The sequence below is a fragment of the Neomonachus schauinslandi genome, chromosome 6, assembly GCF_002201575.2.
Source record: "Neomonachus schauinslandi chromosome 6, ASM220157v2, whole genome shotgun sequence".
Classification (NCBI taxonomy): Eukaryota; Metazoa; Chordata; class Mammalia; order Carnivora; family Phocidae; genus Neomonachus; species Neomonachus schauinslandi.
In genome coordinates this window covers 99,362,856-99,379,475 of record NC_058408.1, presented here as the reverse complement: position 1 = coordinate 99,379,475, position 16,620 = coordinate 99,362,856, and the positions used below count along the sequence as shown (strand labels likewise).

The window sequence follows — 16,620 nt, the reverse complement described above, 5'->3', positions numbered from 1 at the left end:
AGAATGAAAACATAATCACAAATTTGGAACTGAGTGAAACAGAGATCTTATAAATAAAAAATAAATCACTGAAAGTAAAAATTAACTGAAGAAAAATTTGGAAGACCACACATTCTGTAGGTAAGGTGGAGGGAAAACCAACTCACTCATGCATTGTTGGTAGAGTGAAAACTGAATGCCAACCCTATGGAGAGTGTTTGTTGTGTGTGTGTATGTATGAAGACACACTTCTATATGCATGTATATATCCACTATATATGTATATGTGTAAAGTATGTATAGATATGCATGTATATATATGTAAATTGTGTGTGTGTGTATTTTATGTAGGATCCGCACCCAGCATGGAGCCCAATATGGGGCTTGAACTCATGACCCTGAGATCAAGGTCTGAGCTGAGATCAAGAGTCAGATGCTTAACCAAAAGAGCCACTCAAGTGCCCCTGTGTGTATGTACTTTTATATGTGTTATACACAACAAAATTGAAAACTCATAATGTTCTGATCCAGCAAATGAGTTATGTATGGGTTATTCAACTGCAACATTGTAAGAGCAAAAGACTGTAAATAACTCAAAGGGCCATCAGGAGGAGGCTGGTCAAATAAATTATGTTTCATCTATGTAATGAAATACTATGCAACCATTTAAAAAAATAAGAGAATGAGGAAATTCCCTAATATTGAAGAGGAAAGATCTCCAAAGTATACTATTTTAAAACAAAATAAAAGCACAAAGCAAGATGTATAACATGCTTCCTTTTATGTGAGGAAGGAAGAAAATAAGAAAGCATTTTTACTAGTATTTACTTATATTTGTACGGGGGGATAACTCCAAGAAGACACCAAAGAAACAAAAAGAGAGAAAGAAAAAAAGTGGCAACCGTTGAGGCAGGTTGGAATGGGGCAGGAGTGAGGTTATTCACTAAATATGTTTTTACATTGTTTGGATGTTTGCATCTTGGTAAATGTATGAGCTAATCTAAAAAACTCAATGGATGGATTAAATCTCAGACTAGACAAAGAGAAAGCAAGCGTTAGGGAACTGGAACAAAGAAGGGGAGAAAAACCAACGAGCACACGGACAGACACACAAAAAGTAGGAAATAAGAAAAAGAGCATGACAGACAAGGAGGAGAGAGTGAGGGGCCTTGTTGCATCGCTGCCGGGCACCCCACAAGGCAAAACTAGAGAGAGCCGGGGAGATGGGGTATGTGAAGGGATGATGGCCAAGATGCTTTCCAGAATGAGGAAAGATGAGAATCCTCAGATTTAGGAAGAACAAACCCCAAAGAGGATAAATTAAGAAGAAAGTCATATCTAGATACACACTTTGTAGTAAGCTTTCAAAAAATCAAAAATGAAAAGATCTTAGAAACAGTCCCTGCTCCCCCCAATAGATGAATTCTCTACACAGAATAACATGTAAACAACAGCCACGATGAAAGACAGGAACAGCGAAATGACCTCAAAGTGCCGAGAGGTGTCAACCATCAGGGACTTCAAAGTGTCAACTCGCTAAAATGATGATCCAAAACCGAGGGTGAAATAAAGACGTTTCAGGCAAACAGAAACTGAGAGCAGGCGCTGCCAGAGACATTTCCAGTGCACAGTACTTTAAGGAAAAGAAAAAAAAAACGATCCAAGAAAGCTCAGAGATGAAAGACTAAGGAGCAAAGAAATTGACAAATGTGTGAATAAGTATAAACAAACGTTGACAGTATCCTGTAATAGCACCAATGACTAAGTTAGTACAGGAAAAGTAAGAGTGAACAAAAGTCCCGGACGACAATACCCCAGAGAATGAGAAAGGGTGATTTTAGTTAACGGCATCCTAAGGTCATGAAATCCCTAGAAAGGAGAACAACGAGAAACTTTCGACCTTGCTAAGAATGCATGTTAGCCTTTTTAAGGGCAACCACTAGAGAATCAGAAGGGCTCTAAGAGTCAACCGGCACAGAGAAAAGAATGTGACTTTTTTAAAAGTTCTGTCAATCTAAAAGAAGGCAGGAGAAGGGGCGCCTGGGTGGCTCAGTTGGTTAAGCGTCTGCCTTCGGCTCAGGCCATGATCTCGGAGTCCTGGGATGGAGCCCCGCATCGGGCTCCCTGCTCCACGGGAAGCCTGCTTCTCCCTCTCCATCTGCCACTCCCCCCTGCTTGTGCGTGCTCTCTCTCAAATTAATAGATAAAATCTTAGAAGAAAAAGGCAGGAAAAGAGGGGAGAAAGCATGGAAAGCAGGACACTGATCAAACACATCACAGTAGAAATAAACTCTCACAGAACAATAAATATAAATGAACCTAATTCAGGGTCGCACTGCCAACTACCCAGATTGGGGGACATCACAAAATCCAATGACTTGTGGTTAACGAGACCCACCTGAAACATAAAAACAAAGGGAATTTAAAGGTAAGATGAAAGATCTCCCTGTGAGGACTAATCAAAAGAAGGTTGGCACAGTGAACAATGGTCAAGATGGTAAACTTCATGTTATGTGTATTTTACCACAATTAAAAATAATTAAATTAAAAAAGAAAATTGGAATAGCTCTATTAAGATCTGACTAAATTTATATTTGGGGGGGAGAAGCATCATTTGGGGTGGTTTAAAGAATTTAATTCACCGGGAAGACAAAGCAATACTAAACTTGTTTAATAAAATAGCCTCAAACATATAAAGCCAAAGTTGACAGAACTCTCATTGCAGGAGAAAATCTATAGGTCTTGAACAATCTGTCTTCACAGAGCGAGAGTTTAACATGATTTCCTTAGTAATTAAAATATCAAGAGACCGTAGTTTTGAACATAGTACGCTGCATCAAAAAATCAACCAACAGATATTCTTCTCACGTACACAGGAACATTTACCAAAACATTTAGTTAACCACCGAGAAAATTTCAACCAGCATCGAAGAATGGCTTTCATCCAGACACGTCCTGCTACAGTGTGACTATATTAGAAATCAGTAGCCAAGTGATAGTATTTAAAACCCCATTTTCTTGAAAATGTAAAAAACATACTTTTAAATAACTCACAGGCTAAAGAAAAATCAGGACTTTTAGAAAATGTTAAGAAACCAGGCAGTAATGAAGAAAGACTTCCTACCAAAACTATAGAGAAGCAGTTTAAAGGATTTTTAGGGCAATGTAGAGCCTTAGGTGTTTACATTAAAAAGGAACAAAAATGAAAATTAACGAGCTAAGGACTTAAGAAGTTTGTAAGGGATGGCTGAGTGGCTCTTGTTTTTGGTTAAGGTCATGATCTCACGGTCGTGGGATCGAGCCCTGTGTGGGGCTCCGCGCTCAGCACGGAGTCTGCTTCAGATTCTCTCTCCCTCTGCCCCTTCCCGTGCTCAGGCTTTCTCTCTCTCTAAAATAAATAAATAAAATTTTTTTTTAAGTTAGTAAAAGAACAATAGAAGGAGTTCAAAGAATATGGGAAAAAGGAAGGAAATTAAAAGGTAAGAATGAAAGTGATCAAACAGGAAATAATGATTCGATAGAGAGGATCAATAAAACCAAGAGCAGCTTCTTTGAAAAAAATAATAAAAGATAGAAAAATCTTTAGCAAGACTCATCTATAAAAAAGAGACAATGATAAAAACCTGTGATCAAGAAGAAAACATCGCTAAAAAGATTCAGAAAGATATTTTTTCTAAGAGCGAGAGAGAGAGAGAGAGAGACTACTATAAATAACTTCATGGTCACAACAGTGAAATTTCAGACAGATTGGAAATTTTCCTAGAAAAATATAACTTGCCAAAACTGATACCAGGAAAAAAGCCAGAAAATCCGAATAGAGCCATCACTGCTGAAGATATGGGCTGAGTACAAAAACTGGGTGCCAGTGTTCCACAGAATGGAAAAAGAGGAAAGACTCCCCGGGTCTTTCCATGAAGAACCCCAGAGGAAGAGGGAACCAAGAATAATCACAGGATGAAGGGAATGTCACTGTGACTGCATTTGGTTTTTTCTTTTTTTTTTTTCCTTTTTTTGGTTTTTTCAAAATAGGCACAATAATTGCAATCTGCACCCCCATTTTGTTGAAGGACCTCTCTGATTATAGTTCGTGTGTGTAGTGCCTAGAGTAAGTAGAGTTTATGTAAGTAGATGCCATCAGGATCAACAGTGTCCTCATGCATTCTGTGTAGAGTATCCATGGAACCTTTCTGTCAAGGGTAAATATTTAGTAACCTTAAGAAAATAGACATCAAAACCATATCCACAAGCAAAGGAATAAAGTTGGACCCCTTTACAAACACAAAAATAAATTCTAGGTGAATCATACCTAAATGGGAGAGGTAGAACTATGAGACGCTTAGGAGAAAGTATAGGAGTAAGTCTTCATGATCTTGGGTTAGGCAAAGACCTCTCAGGTATGACATTAAAAATATAAGCAACAAAAAGACAAACAGATACTTTGGACTACATTAAAGTTAAAAAAAAAAGTTTTGTGCTTCAAAGGACACTCTTAAGAGAGTGAAAAGATAACCCAGAATAGGATAAAATGTTTGCAAATCATATATCTGAAAAGGGTCTTGAATCCAAAATATATAAAGAACTATTATAAATGAACAACAAAAAGACAACGCAATTCAAAAATTGGCAAAGCACTTGAACAGACATTTCTCCAAAGAACATATACAAATGACCTATAAGCAAATGAACAGAAGCTCACCATCATTAGCCATTGGGGAAATCCAAATCAAAACCACTGAGATACTACTTCACATCTACAAGAATGGCTGTAATTAAAAAGTCCAATAATAACAATGTGGAGAAGTTAGAACCCTCCTACAATGCTGGTGGGAAAGTAAAATGGTGCTGCCATGTAGGAAAACAGTTCCTGAAAAGTTAAATGTAGAGTTACCTTATGACCCAGCAATTCCATGATTAGGTATATATCCAAGAGAAATGAAAACCCAGGTCCACACAAAAACTTGTACGCAAATGTTCATAGCAGCATTATTCATAACAGCCCCGAAGTGGAAACAACCCAAATGGCCACAATTAATGAGTAAATACAAAGTGGTAACTCCATACAAGGGACCATTATTTAGCCACAAAAGAAGAATGAAGGACTGATAACATGGTACAACTTGCATGAACCTTGAAAATATGATGTTACATGAAATAAGCCAGACACAGAGGTCACATCTTCCACGAGTCCATTAATACGGAATGTCCTGCACTTTCTGTCCTCCATCCATAGAGACAGAAAGTAGACCAGCGTCTAATGAAAAGAGCAGTGACCACTAAAGGATACCGGGTTTCTTTTTCAGAGTGATGAACGTGTTTGAAAATTGATCATGGTGGTGGGTATGTGATTCTGTGAATATACTAAAAACCACTGAATTGTACACTTTATTTTTTTCTTTTCTGAGAGAGAGAGAGAGAGAGAGCACAAGCCAGGGGGAGGGGCAGAGGAAGAAGAAGACTCCCCGCTGAGCAGGAAGTCTGATGCAGGGCTTGAGCCCAGGACCCCGGGATCATGTCCTGAGCCAAAGGCAGACGCTTAACCAACTGAACCACCCAGGTGCCCCTGAATTGTACACTTTAAATGCGTGATTGTATGTGAGTTCTATTTCAACAAAGTGACTAATCATAAACCATATGGAACGTGTCTGGCAATTGAACACACTGTGTGAAAACTTACGTCTCAGACAAAAAAGTGTTCGTAAATCTCTTGTGAAGCGCTAAATGTCACCCGGGGAGGACAGCTGTCATCAAGCGCAGAGGCCAAGAAAGGTCATCCTAGACCCGATGTCATCCTCGCTCTTTAACGGACCGCCCCCACCAGGGTCCCTCAGACAGTAGCGACTTCACATGGCACTCGGAAAGTACCAAATGCACATTTCATCAAGAATCCAAGGATTGTGGGCGCCTGGGTGGCTCAGTTGGTTAAGCGACTGCCTTCGGCTCAGGTCATGATCCTGGAGTCCCAGGATCGAGTCCCGCATCGGGCTCCCTGCTCGGCGGGGAGCCTGCTTCTCCCTCTGACCCTCCCCCCTCTCATGTGCTCTCTGTCTCAAATAAATAAATAAAATCTTTAAAAAAAAAAGAATCCAAGGATTGTGAGAAATCCCCAAGTCCTCCGTTTGATGTTATGGATGAACAAACTAACCTGGAAAGGGGTTCAGACTTAGCCAGTTTCCAACAAAGTTGAGTCTACAACCTGTTCCCTCTTCCTCACCTGTCTCTTCCTACAGAACTAAACTCACAGCCTCAGCAGGCTGACCTCTTTTTTTTTCTTTTTTCTTTCTTTCTTTTTTTTTTTTTAGTTTTTTCCAGGTGATTTTTATTTTTAAAGGTGACAGCAGCAGTAACAGGGGCATTCAACAGATATGTTTTGAATCACACTAGATTCTAAATATGTTTTGTGTTCCTGAAAGAAACATGGCGTGTCCCTATCCATTCCTTAAACGCAGAGATGTAATTTTATTCATGCGATGGTATCAACACTATTCGACATGTAGGGCCTTTTCCTCCCTGTTTAAATTGAATTTCATTTTGAAAAGCTGATGTTGAGATGTGTTGATCTATTTTAATCGGGTTACCTTCTACTTCTGTAAAAACAACACTAATTTCTCTGAATGCCGCTCCAGAGTACTTACCTTGTAGCAGTCTCTGAAAAGTTTCAAAGATCTTAATATATGTCTTCACGCTGCCATGCAAACAACAACCCAACTCCTGTTTACGTCCATGTGACCAAACTAGGCACAGACAGATAGAAGGCGGTCAGGAGGCTACAATTTCTGGAGGGGGGCGGAACCTCGGGGATGAGATGGCGTCCAGGTTCCCAGAAGGCAGCATAAGCCCCTGTTCCTGTAAGAGCAAGGCCCTCATGGGGGGACAAAGACTCAAGGGGTGAGCTACCCCTTGGTGTCACATGTGGTCGGGGGCCTGTGGGTATTTGTTCCCGTCATGTACACCAGTTGGGAGTGTGAACTCTTGAAACAGCCCCCCCCACTTACCCAGCTGTCTTCACCTCAAACCAGTGTGATTTTGGCCCCCAGAAGTTGCCCTGTGAGTCACTCAACCCATGGAAACCTCACCCCACCCTGACCTCAGGTAAGACAAAAGGATGAAGACCCTGGGCCTCTGGCCCCACTCACATCTCTTTCCCCATTTGTTCACCCACCCACTCTGCGGCTGCAACCTCAGGCCAGGGCTGGGGAGGGGCTGGGGAACCAGTGTGGCCACTGGTTCTCCTCACAAAAGGGGGAACAGGTCACTGTGTTCTGGGGTACGTTTTCTGGGGTCTAGAGCCGGGGCAGGCTGGGAAGCAGGTGTGGGTAGGAAGTGGGCCAGGAGGTTAATTTCTCCCCACTGCCTGGGGAGCGGGGAATGGTCACCTGAGTTCACACATGCTGAGAACCAGACACTGTTCTAAGCCCATCACACGTAGTAACTCTCACGTTCTTCACAACCTGTAGGGTCTACACTATTATCATCCCCCTTTTCGGCCAGGAAACTCAGGCCCAGAGAGGCTAGAGAAGCTTGCCAGGTCACACAGCTAGAGCCTAAAGGAGCTAGCCCAAGCCCAGGCGGCAGGCTCCAAGCCCCATGGTGAGCTCTTATGCTATGCCACCTCCTGGGCCTCACACACGTGACGCTGCAGATCAGAAGCAGGGGGACTGCCCTGCTGGCCCACTCGTCAGCCCCGGAGTTGAATCTCAAAATCCCCAGGCCCCTGTGTGTGCTCCACACCAAGCCTCACCTGTCAGCCCAGGCCTCCGCGCCCCAGGCAGCTCTGCTTGAGGGATGAGATTCTGGCCCTCACAGCTTTGCTTCCTGGAGGGCTGTCAGAAGGGCCGGATGGGGAGGTGAGGACAGGATGGGTGCTGGTGGGAGGGGGAGAGCGGAGGGGACCCATGACCACAGCTGGAGGGGCGGGGCAGGAAACAGAAGTGATGTGCACGGTGGCCTGGGTGATGAGCTGTGTGGTGAGCCTGCCTGGGGGCTGACACCACCATTTCAGGAGCCTCTCCTGGGGGAAGAGAATGTCCGTGTAGAGCGTCTCCACCCAGGACCCCAGGTAGGGAGGAAGGCGGGCATCGGGGAGGCTGCGAGCCCCTGGGTGGGGACAGAGAGGCCTGGGAGTGGGGCTGCTCCATCCGGGGAAGAGCCTGTTGGAGCAGGAAGTGCTATGACCCATGAGACTGTGTTCTGTCACTGACTTGCTGGGTGGCCTCATGCCTGCTCCGGGCCTCGGTGTCCTCACAGAGAAAGTGGAAACGCTATAGGGCATCGTCTATAAGGCCGCTTCAGATGCTGACAGGGAAAGACTTTTAGAAAGCTGGAAACAGGGCACCTGGGTGGCTCAATTGGTTAAGCGACTGCCTTCGGCTCAGGTCATGATCCTGGAGTCCCGGGATCGAGTCCCACGTCGGGCTCCCTGCTCCGCAGGGAGCCTGCTTCTCCCTCTGACCCTCCCCCCTCTCATGGGCTCTCTGTCTCTCTCATTCTCTCTGTCTCAAATAAATAAATAAAATCTTTAAAAAAAAAAGAAAAAAAAAAGAAAGCTGGAAACAGGCTCCCTGGAAGATCATATGACGAGGACCAGGATAGAGATGGAGCTCTGTGCATTAAGGTCATAAACTGTGCTGGCCTCCCAAGTGGGATGACCCCAGAGCCTTCTCCTATTTACTTCCCCTGGGGCCTGCATGTCACCTGGAATCCCACCACCCAGTCACTCCTTCAGGTGAGGCGCAGAAGGCCCTGGCTAGAATGCAGGCGTTCCTGCTCTCCACAGCCCCCCATGTCTCAGAGAAGCTGCGGTCCCTGGCAGGCGCTGGAAGGGACAGCCCTCCGAGGAGTCCAGTTTGGATAGGGGGAGAGTGTGGAGACTCCAGATTATAAACGGGTCCCTGTGAGGCTCCAGAGCCACCTCAAAATTGGGAAGAAATTTCTAGCCGATGGTTGCCCAACAATAGGCCGCAGGTAGCTCGCGGTGCTGCCGGGATTCTGCAGAGCATGGCAGAGAATGCCAGAGGAGGCGTGGGCATCCGGAGATCTGGAGAGGGAGCGTGAAGCCCTCCCCACACAGGAGGCAAGGGCAGAGGCACGTGCTCAGCCTCCAGGCTGGAATTCGGGCTGCTGTTCTCCCATGAGGCTCAGAGAGCTGGCCCCAACGGGAAGGTGGGGACAATAAGGGCAACGCATTCTTTCTTTCCCAGTTCTGGTAAGGGCTGAGAACGAGAGAGGGCAGACAGAGAACGAGAGAGGTGGGGTGGGAAAAGCATGGCTTGTTTGGGGCCCAAAATGATACTCCCCCAGAATCCAGGCTTCTCTAGAGTCCCAGATCCCTCCCCAAAATCGCTCCATCTGTGCTCTGCCCCCTCTTCCGTGCGCAGAGCCCCTTCCCCACCAGCAGCGGCTGTGGTCCTGGGGACAAAGCCATCAGTCTGAATCCCCATTAGGCCTTAAATAATGAAATCCTAGCAAGGGGCTCCTCCTGGCTGTGTGACCTCAGGCAAGTCCCTTCTCATCCTTGGGCCCATTTGTACGGGTGGGGGATGGGCCAGGTTTGTAAAGGCCACTGCCGCTCCGACGTTCAATGACTTACGAGGTATCCCATTCCCTCTCCATTCCATATGCCATGACGGTTCATCCTCCATACCTCTGCCCACAGCTTCCAGAGCCCAGACGCCCCCTGTCTCCGCAGCTCCATGGGTGCCCGCCTGTTCCTCCCGGGCCTCCTCCTGCTGCTGTTGCCCACGCCCACCCCAGCCCCCTGCCGCACGGCCACCCGCAATGAGTGCCGGCGCAACCAAGTGTTCGTACCCGGCGCGGCGCTGGCCGGGGAGGGCGTGGACGTGACCAGCCTCAGGCGCTCGGGCTCCTTCCCGGTGGACACAGAGAGCTTCCTGCGGCCGGATGGCACCTGCACCCTCTGCCAGAATGCCCTGCAGGAGGGCGCCCTCCAGCGCCTGCCCCTGGCACTGACCGACTGGCGCTCCCAGGGCTCAGGCTGCCAGCGCCAAGTGGTCAGGGCCAAGGCCAGTTCCATCAAGGGCGTGGCCAGGGAGGCGGCCAGCAGCATCCGCAATGACTGGCGGGTGGGGCTGGATGTGTCTCCCAAACCCAGCGCCAATGTGCAGGTGACCGTGGCCGGCTCACACTCCAGGGTGGCTAACTTCGCTGCCCAGAAGACCCACCAGGACCAGTACAGCTTCAGCACTGACTTGGTGGAGTGTCACTTTTACAGGTGAGTGCTGCAGGTGGCGGTGGAGGAGCTCAGAGAAAGGGCTGGGAAACTCGGCGTGGTCCCGGAGCCCTGGGATGGCAGGGTGGGGACTCGGAGGCTGTGTCCACCAGGAGGATACACAACCCTGGTTCTCGCACACTGGGTGGTATGGTGCCCTCGGGCCTCCTCCCCGGGGTCCCCTGAACAGGAAGAGCCCTGGGAGAGAACAGGTGGAGGAGGAGCGAGCAAGGCTGTGCTGAGATCCGCAACATGGTGCCATTTGGATCTACGGAGTGCCCAGTTCCCTCTGTCCTGTGGGCAGGAGACTTCCCATCACTGGGCCTCATTCACCCACTCGACCACGAGCATGCCTGTCATGTATCAGGCTCTGTGCTGGGAATTAGAACTACAGGGCTAGACAGCAGCAATCACACCCCTCCCTTCAGGGACCTGGGTCCCACAATCCCAGAAATGCATGGTCTCCATGGAGCACCCAAGTCACCCACCCTGATTTCTCCCACAGTGAGACAGGGCGCCTCCTGCCTTGTGGCCAGAGCTATCAGGAGCCCGATCTAGGGGACAGACGGACAGGGCCACAGGACTAGGTTCCAAAGCTAGAGGGTCACCATCAGTTTTCTAACTAGAAAATAAAAAGGAAAGAAAAAAACTTTACTTTGCAAAGGAAAAGCAGAAATTCAGCATACCTAGGTCACCAAGGAGCAACCTTGGGTTTCCCTGACAGCTCAGTGGTTCAGAGCTTGGGCTTGGAGCCAGGCCACCTGGGTTCAAGTTATCTTTCTATCACTTACATGTGACCTTGGGCAACCTTGAGGGATGGCTGAATGGGGAAAACTAACCACTGCTGGCCCATCTGATGTTTCTCTCCCCTTCCAGTTTTCACCTGGTACACTCTCCCCCACTCCACCCCAACTTCCAGAAGGCCCTCAGTGACCTGCCCCCCAACTTCAACACCTCCACGGAGGCTGACTACATCAGGCTCATCTCCCACTATGGCACCCACTTCATCCGGTCCCTGGAGCTGGGCGGCCGGGTCTCGGCCCTCACTGCCCTGCGCACCTGTGAGTTGGCCCTGAACGGGCTCACAGCCAATGAGGTGGAGGACTGCCTGGCCGTCGAGGCCCAGGTCAGCATCAGTGGCCGCGCCAGCTCTTCATCAGAATTCAAGGCCTGTGAGGAGAAGAAGCAGCAGCACAAGATGGAGACCTCCTTCCACCAGTCCTACCGGGAACGCTTTTCCCAAATAGTCGGGGGCCACCACACCTCCGTGGGCGACCTGCTGTTTGGGAACCAGGCCGGGCCGGAGCAGTTCTCAGCCTGGATGGACTCACTGCTGGCCAGACCCGGCCTGGTGGACTACACCCTGGAGCCTCTGCACGTGCTCGTGGAGAGCCGGGACCCACGGCGGGAGTCGCTGAGGCGGGCCGTGAGCAAGTACGTGATGGACAGGGCCCGGTGGAAGGACTGTAGTAGGCCCTGCCCCCCGGGGCAGCAGAAGAGCCCCCATAACCCATGCCAGTGTGTGTGCCCCAGCTCGGCGGCCACCAACGAGGACTGCTGTCCCCGGCAGAGGGGCCTGGCCCACTTGGAGGTGATGAAATTCCAGGCGACGGGCCTGTGGGGAGACCACTTCACTGCTACAGATGCCTATCTGAAAGTCTTCTTTGGAGACCAGGAGCTGAGAACCAACACGGTGTGGAACAGTAACCACCCCCAGTGGGAGACACGGCTGGACTTCGGGGACGTGCTCCTGTCCACGGAGAGGCCCCTGCGGGTGCAGGTCTGGGACGAAGACAGTGGCTGGGACGATGACCTCCTCGGCACCTGCGACCAGAAAGCGCAGTCGGGCTCCCATAAGGTGATGTGCAACCTGAACCACGGTCACCTGAGATTCTTCTACCATGCCAAGTGCTTGCCTCACCTGGAGGGGGCAACCTGCCTGCAGTATGCCCCCCACGGTCTTCTGGGGGCGCCTCCAGGAAACCGGAGTGGGCCAGTGTGGTGAGCGCAGTGGGCCTTGAGAGGACCAGGGGACCTCTGCCTGGACTGAATGGGGTCCTCACGGAGGGAGCCAGGGCCTCTCTCCATATCCCCAGTAGATAGATAGAAAACTGAGGCTTACTTTTTTTTTTTTTTTTTTCAACGAAGTGGCTGAATTTCCAGGCCAGCCCTGAGTCTCCTGTCCAAACTGCCTTAGCTCTCTGATATTCTCGAGCCCTGGAAATGAGCTGGGGCCAGGCCACGCCCTCCAGCGCCTGCTACCCACGCCACAGCCTGGGTCAGGAGCTGGGCAGAAGGCCAGGAGGCCCTTCCTCCCAGACTGCTTGCTGTCACTGAAGACTTTCCCTTGCAGCCCTTGCCCGCATGGGGAATTCTTCATCCCACTGGGTCTAACCCTGCCCGTCCCGGCTGCTCTGCTTGCTCTTTCTTCTTCGCCCAGCAGCTGTGCCCCTCAGCCAAATCTGGGACCGTCTGGACCGGCCTCACGTGTGCACAGCCTGACGGAGGACTTATATCCTTGCTGTGATGGCCATCGTCATGGCCGTCCCTGTGGCAGAGGAGCGGGCCGGGACCAAACGTGGCCGGAGAGACGGACGTCTACATCAGCAACCCTACGCATCAGGACAGGGCGCTCACCCCGGAGCAGGCCAGCAAGTGGCTTTCCACTTGCGCTGGAAACGTGGGGACCCAAAATATTTCACTTCCCTCGAAACTCCTGATTCGAGACCCAGCAGCACAAACTCGGGGAGAAAGGCAACAGACGTTCAGCCCCTAGCCGGGTGGCCACAGGGAATGGTGAGGACTATGGTGAGCTGATTTATGGAGCTCTGGCCCCGCCAGGCATTCCCAGACAGGAGGGCTGGCAGGGCTGGGGATTTCTGAAAGTAGCCAGAAACCCCAAATTAACTTCTCTAATTATTGGCAATGCAGTTCCCTTTGTAAAAATAAACCTACGTACAAGTCACAGAGAACGTGTGTGCAGGCCGAAATCGATCCAGAGCCATCAGCTTGAAAGCTGTCATTTCACCAGAACCCATGTGACGGGCTGAAGAGCTCTCCCTCGTCCCCCACAGTTGGAGGGGAGAAGGCAGTGGCTCCAACTAGGGGGTGACTGAGGCTTCCTGGCCTTGGCATGTAGGGAACCCCAGAGCCTCGGGGGTCTGCCCTCAAATGAAATGGTCTTTGTTTCACACGCTTGGGACACAGGCCCATGGGGGTGGGTGGCGAGATTCAGGCAGCCTGCTAGAACTGGCAGGATTGGGCCGGGCAGGGCTGCCGTCAGAGGGGCCCTGGGTTGCTGGCCTGGCTTCCTGACTCTCTCCGAAACTCCCTGCAAATTAAGGCCTTTGAGGTTTGTGTGGACCCATACTCTCAAAAGCCCAGCAGTCATGTTACACTGACCCCGAATCCCCAAGGGGGGTGGGGGCAGGAGGGACTGGCTGGCTCTAAAAGGCTGGTTGAAGCCAATGTTCTTACACCTTTCCCTTCACAGCCACGCGCACAAACAAGAGCACAAGAAAAATCTTGAAAGGTCATGCAGGCTGCTGCGCTCATTGAAAATAAACATGGGTGTGGGCCGTAGCCCCCTGGGAAAGCAGGCCTGGCTCGGGGGACTGCTCTGACTAAAGAGGGGAGCCTTGTTTAAGTGCCCACGGGATCAGTGACCTCCAGCAATCGCTTTGTTCCCTGGGCCTTGGTTTCCCCAGAAGAATACTCTTCATTTTTCTCCGTTCCCAGGACTGTGTGGAAGGGGGCCACAAGCCTTTCTAGAAGGTCAGTGTTCCATAAAGGGTACTGAAAGGCCATCTTGTTACCCCTCCTGGTGTTCCATCTAGGGAAGCTGGGACCCGGAGGATGGAGCTGCGGTTGTAGAAGTTACTAGCACAGTCAGGTCTCCTAGTCCTGCGCACGGCACTCCGAGCCCCAGTCTTGGGAGAGACCAGCAAGCCTCTAGAAAAAGGGCCCTTGGGCGAAAAGGTGTGGGATGCCAGGGAGGAGGAATGGGCCGACCTTGTTGAGGGGCAGCTCGCCCTCAGCCCCAATTCGAGACCCAGTGTGACATTTCCCCTTCCAATCCACACAGACTGGAAGACTGTCAGCCCGAGTCCCCTTGTTTGCTCGGGGAGTTCCCTGCTGGGCCAGATCGCTTCCATCGGCCCTCCTCAGGCTCTGTCCTCACCCTGTCCCACCCTGCTCTGGCCTGGGAGGCTGATCTGTCCGCACCGTCTCTAGGGGGCAAGAGATCGGGGGCTTGGGGGGGTTGGTGGGAATTTCAGAGACTCGAGCTTTTGCTCCCCTCCAGTCTCTCAGTGAGGTGGCCCGGGTCCAGCTGGGTCACTGCTCTTCCCAGGGGGCTTCTGCCTGTCTCTGGGCAACTGCCCCCCTCTCTCACCCTTTCAGACCCAGGGATGGTAGCAGTTCCACTGTACCAATCCTGAGTTACTGCACTATCCCATGTGTTTCTCTATAACCCCCCTCTGTACACAGGCCTTTTAGAAACAACCCTCCCTGAAATTATTACAATTTGAATTTGCCACTGGCTTCTCTATGGCCTGAATGTTTGTGTCCCCTCAAAAGTCACAGGCTGAAATAGTAGCCCCCACGGTGATTGCCTCAGGAGGGGGGTGCTGTGGGAGGGCATGTGAGCAGGATTAGTGCCGTCGTAAAAGAGGCCCCAGAGAGATTCCAGGCCCCTTCCACCGTTGGAGGACCCATGGGAAGGTGCTCTCTACAAACAGAAAACAGGCCCACTGAATCCACCGACACCTTGACCTGGGACTTCCAGACTCCAGAATGGAGAGGAACGTATTTCTCCCATGCGTAAGCCACCCAGTCTGTGATATTTTGTTGAAACAGCCCCAATGAACCGATAGGGGCCCTCATGACACACCACCTATGAGTCCCGGTGGAAAGCAGAGCCCCACCCCCCCAGCAGCTGGAAATGCCCGACTCTTTTGCTTCCCCGTCCTCCCCTGCAACTAGGAAAGGACATGCGATGGGGTCTGTCCGTAGGAGGCACCTGCCCCAGGTATGGGGTCCCTTCAGGAGCAGAGGTGAGCCGAAGTTTCGAGGATAGGTGATTTACGGGAGAGGCCATCCCAGAAAGCCCAGCAGGGGAGAGGACGAGTGAGCCAGGGAAGGGACGGTGACCCACCATTCAGCAAGTCACCACCGTGGGCCCCCAGAGCCAACGAAGAACACGCACCTCAGAGTTATCCCAGCTCCGCGTGGAGGGAGTTGGGCGGCAGTATATAGCACCTCCCATCGGTCATTGGTTAGAGCTACATTCTTTTTCTACTGAGTTTATCCAGACTTGGCTTCTCTTTCTGGCAAAGAAAAACCCTGGCTTGATGACACCGTCCATCTTCTCCCTCACTACTTCAACACTCCCGTCCCCTTTCCCAACCATCCTTCCACCCCCATCTGTCCTTAGAAGCTGCTCACTTGTCCCCAGCACTCCCCCGCCCCCTTCCCAAGCGCACAGAGCACAGAACGCTGGGACCACTCACAGGTTCCATCCTTGAGCAGATGGTTACAGAGCACCTTCCGTAAACCAGGTCCCGCAAACTAGCCGTGCAGCCCACCTGCCCTCTGGCGGCCTGTCTGACCGGGAGACAGATGTGGACTTGGAGGACGGTCCAGGGGGCAGGGTGGCGTTCAGACTGGGGGGGCGGGGCGGGGGGGGTCTCGGCTGCATTGCTTTTTTCTCATCCCCTGTCCTAGGTCCAAGTGATCACTCCTCAGACCCGGGGCTGGCACCGAGCACAGCCCAGTTTGGGGGTTTTTTAAAGCAGTTCCTTCACAGCACCTTCATCTCCCTTCAAACCCGCTGAGTGATCTCTGGGGTGCGACCCCGCTGCCCTGGAGGCTGCAAAGGGGGACCTGCTGGAGAACAGGCAGTGTGGGGGTGGGGAGAGCCCTCTGGGAGGCGCAGGGGCCCTTGCAGCTTTGGGAGGTGTGCATCCTCTCCACAGTGTTCCTGATTCCCCCTCCCCGTCTGTCACCCAACCCTGGGCATTTCCGCATCCCAACATTTGTGCCCTTCTGCTCATAACCTCAGCCTCCCCGGGACAGCAACATCTCCCGGACATGTCTTCCTGTGGGCTCCTCACAGATCCCTGGGCTCCTGTCTGCTTCTCAGTGTCCCTCCAGCCTACCGTCCCTCGGCCCACTCCGAGCCTGCCCCCACATCTCTGCCCGAGGGCCTGAGCTAGGCCTGCTCTGCCTGCCCCACGGGGAAGCTAGAAGAGCCAGGGCGCAGTGTCCGCGCCCCACCCATCCCAGACAGCCTTCGCCCAATGGCCGATGGGAGGTGGGTGGCGCATCAACACTCCAGCTCCCTCCCCGTCGGGGGGAATAACTCTGACGGAATGCCCAGGGTTCCCCAGCAGGGTAGAGCGTCCATGCCCACAGGG

At 51.1% G+C, this 16,620-nt stretch overlaps 1 protein-coding gene across 1 annotated transcript; it reads left to right on the top strand.

The window, feature by feature from the left end:
* The first annotated feature begins 9,664 nt into the window (after window positions 1–9,664).
* On the top strand, window positions 9,665–12,220 carry PRF1 (perforin 1). Its single transcript, XM_021700039.1, has 2 exons — window positions 9,665–10,207; window positions 11,081–12,220. Exons 1-2 carry the CDS (start codon window positions 9,669–9,671, stop codon window positions 12,207–12,209), a joined length of 1,668 nt encoding a protein of 555 aa, XP_021555714.1. The 5' UTR covers window positions 9,665–9,668; the 3' UTR covers window positions 12,210–12,220.
* The last annotated feature ends 4,400 nt before the right edge of the window (window positions 12,221–16,620 follow it).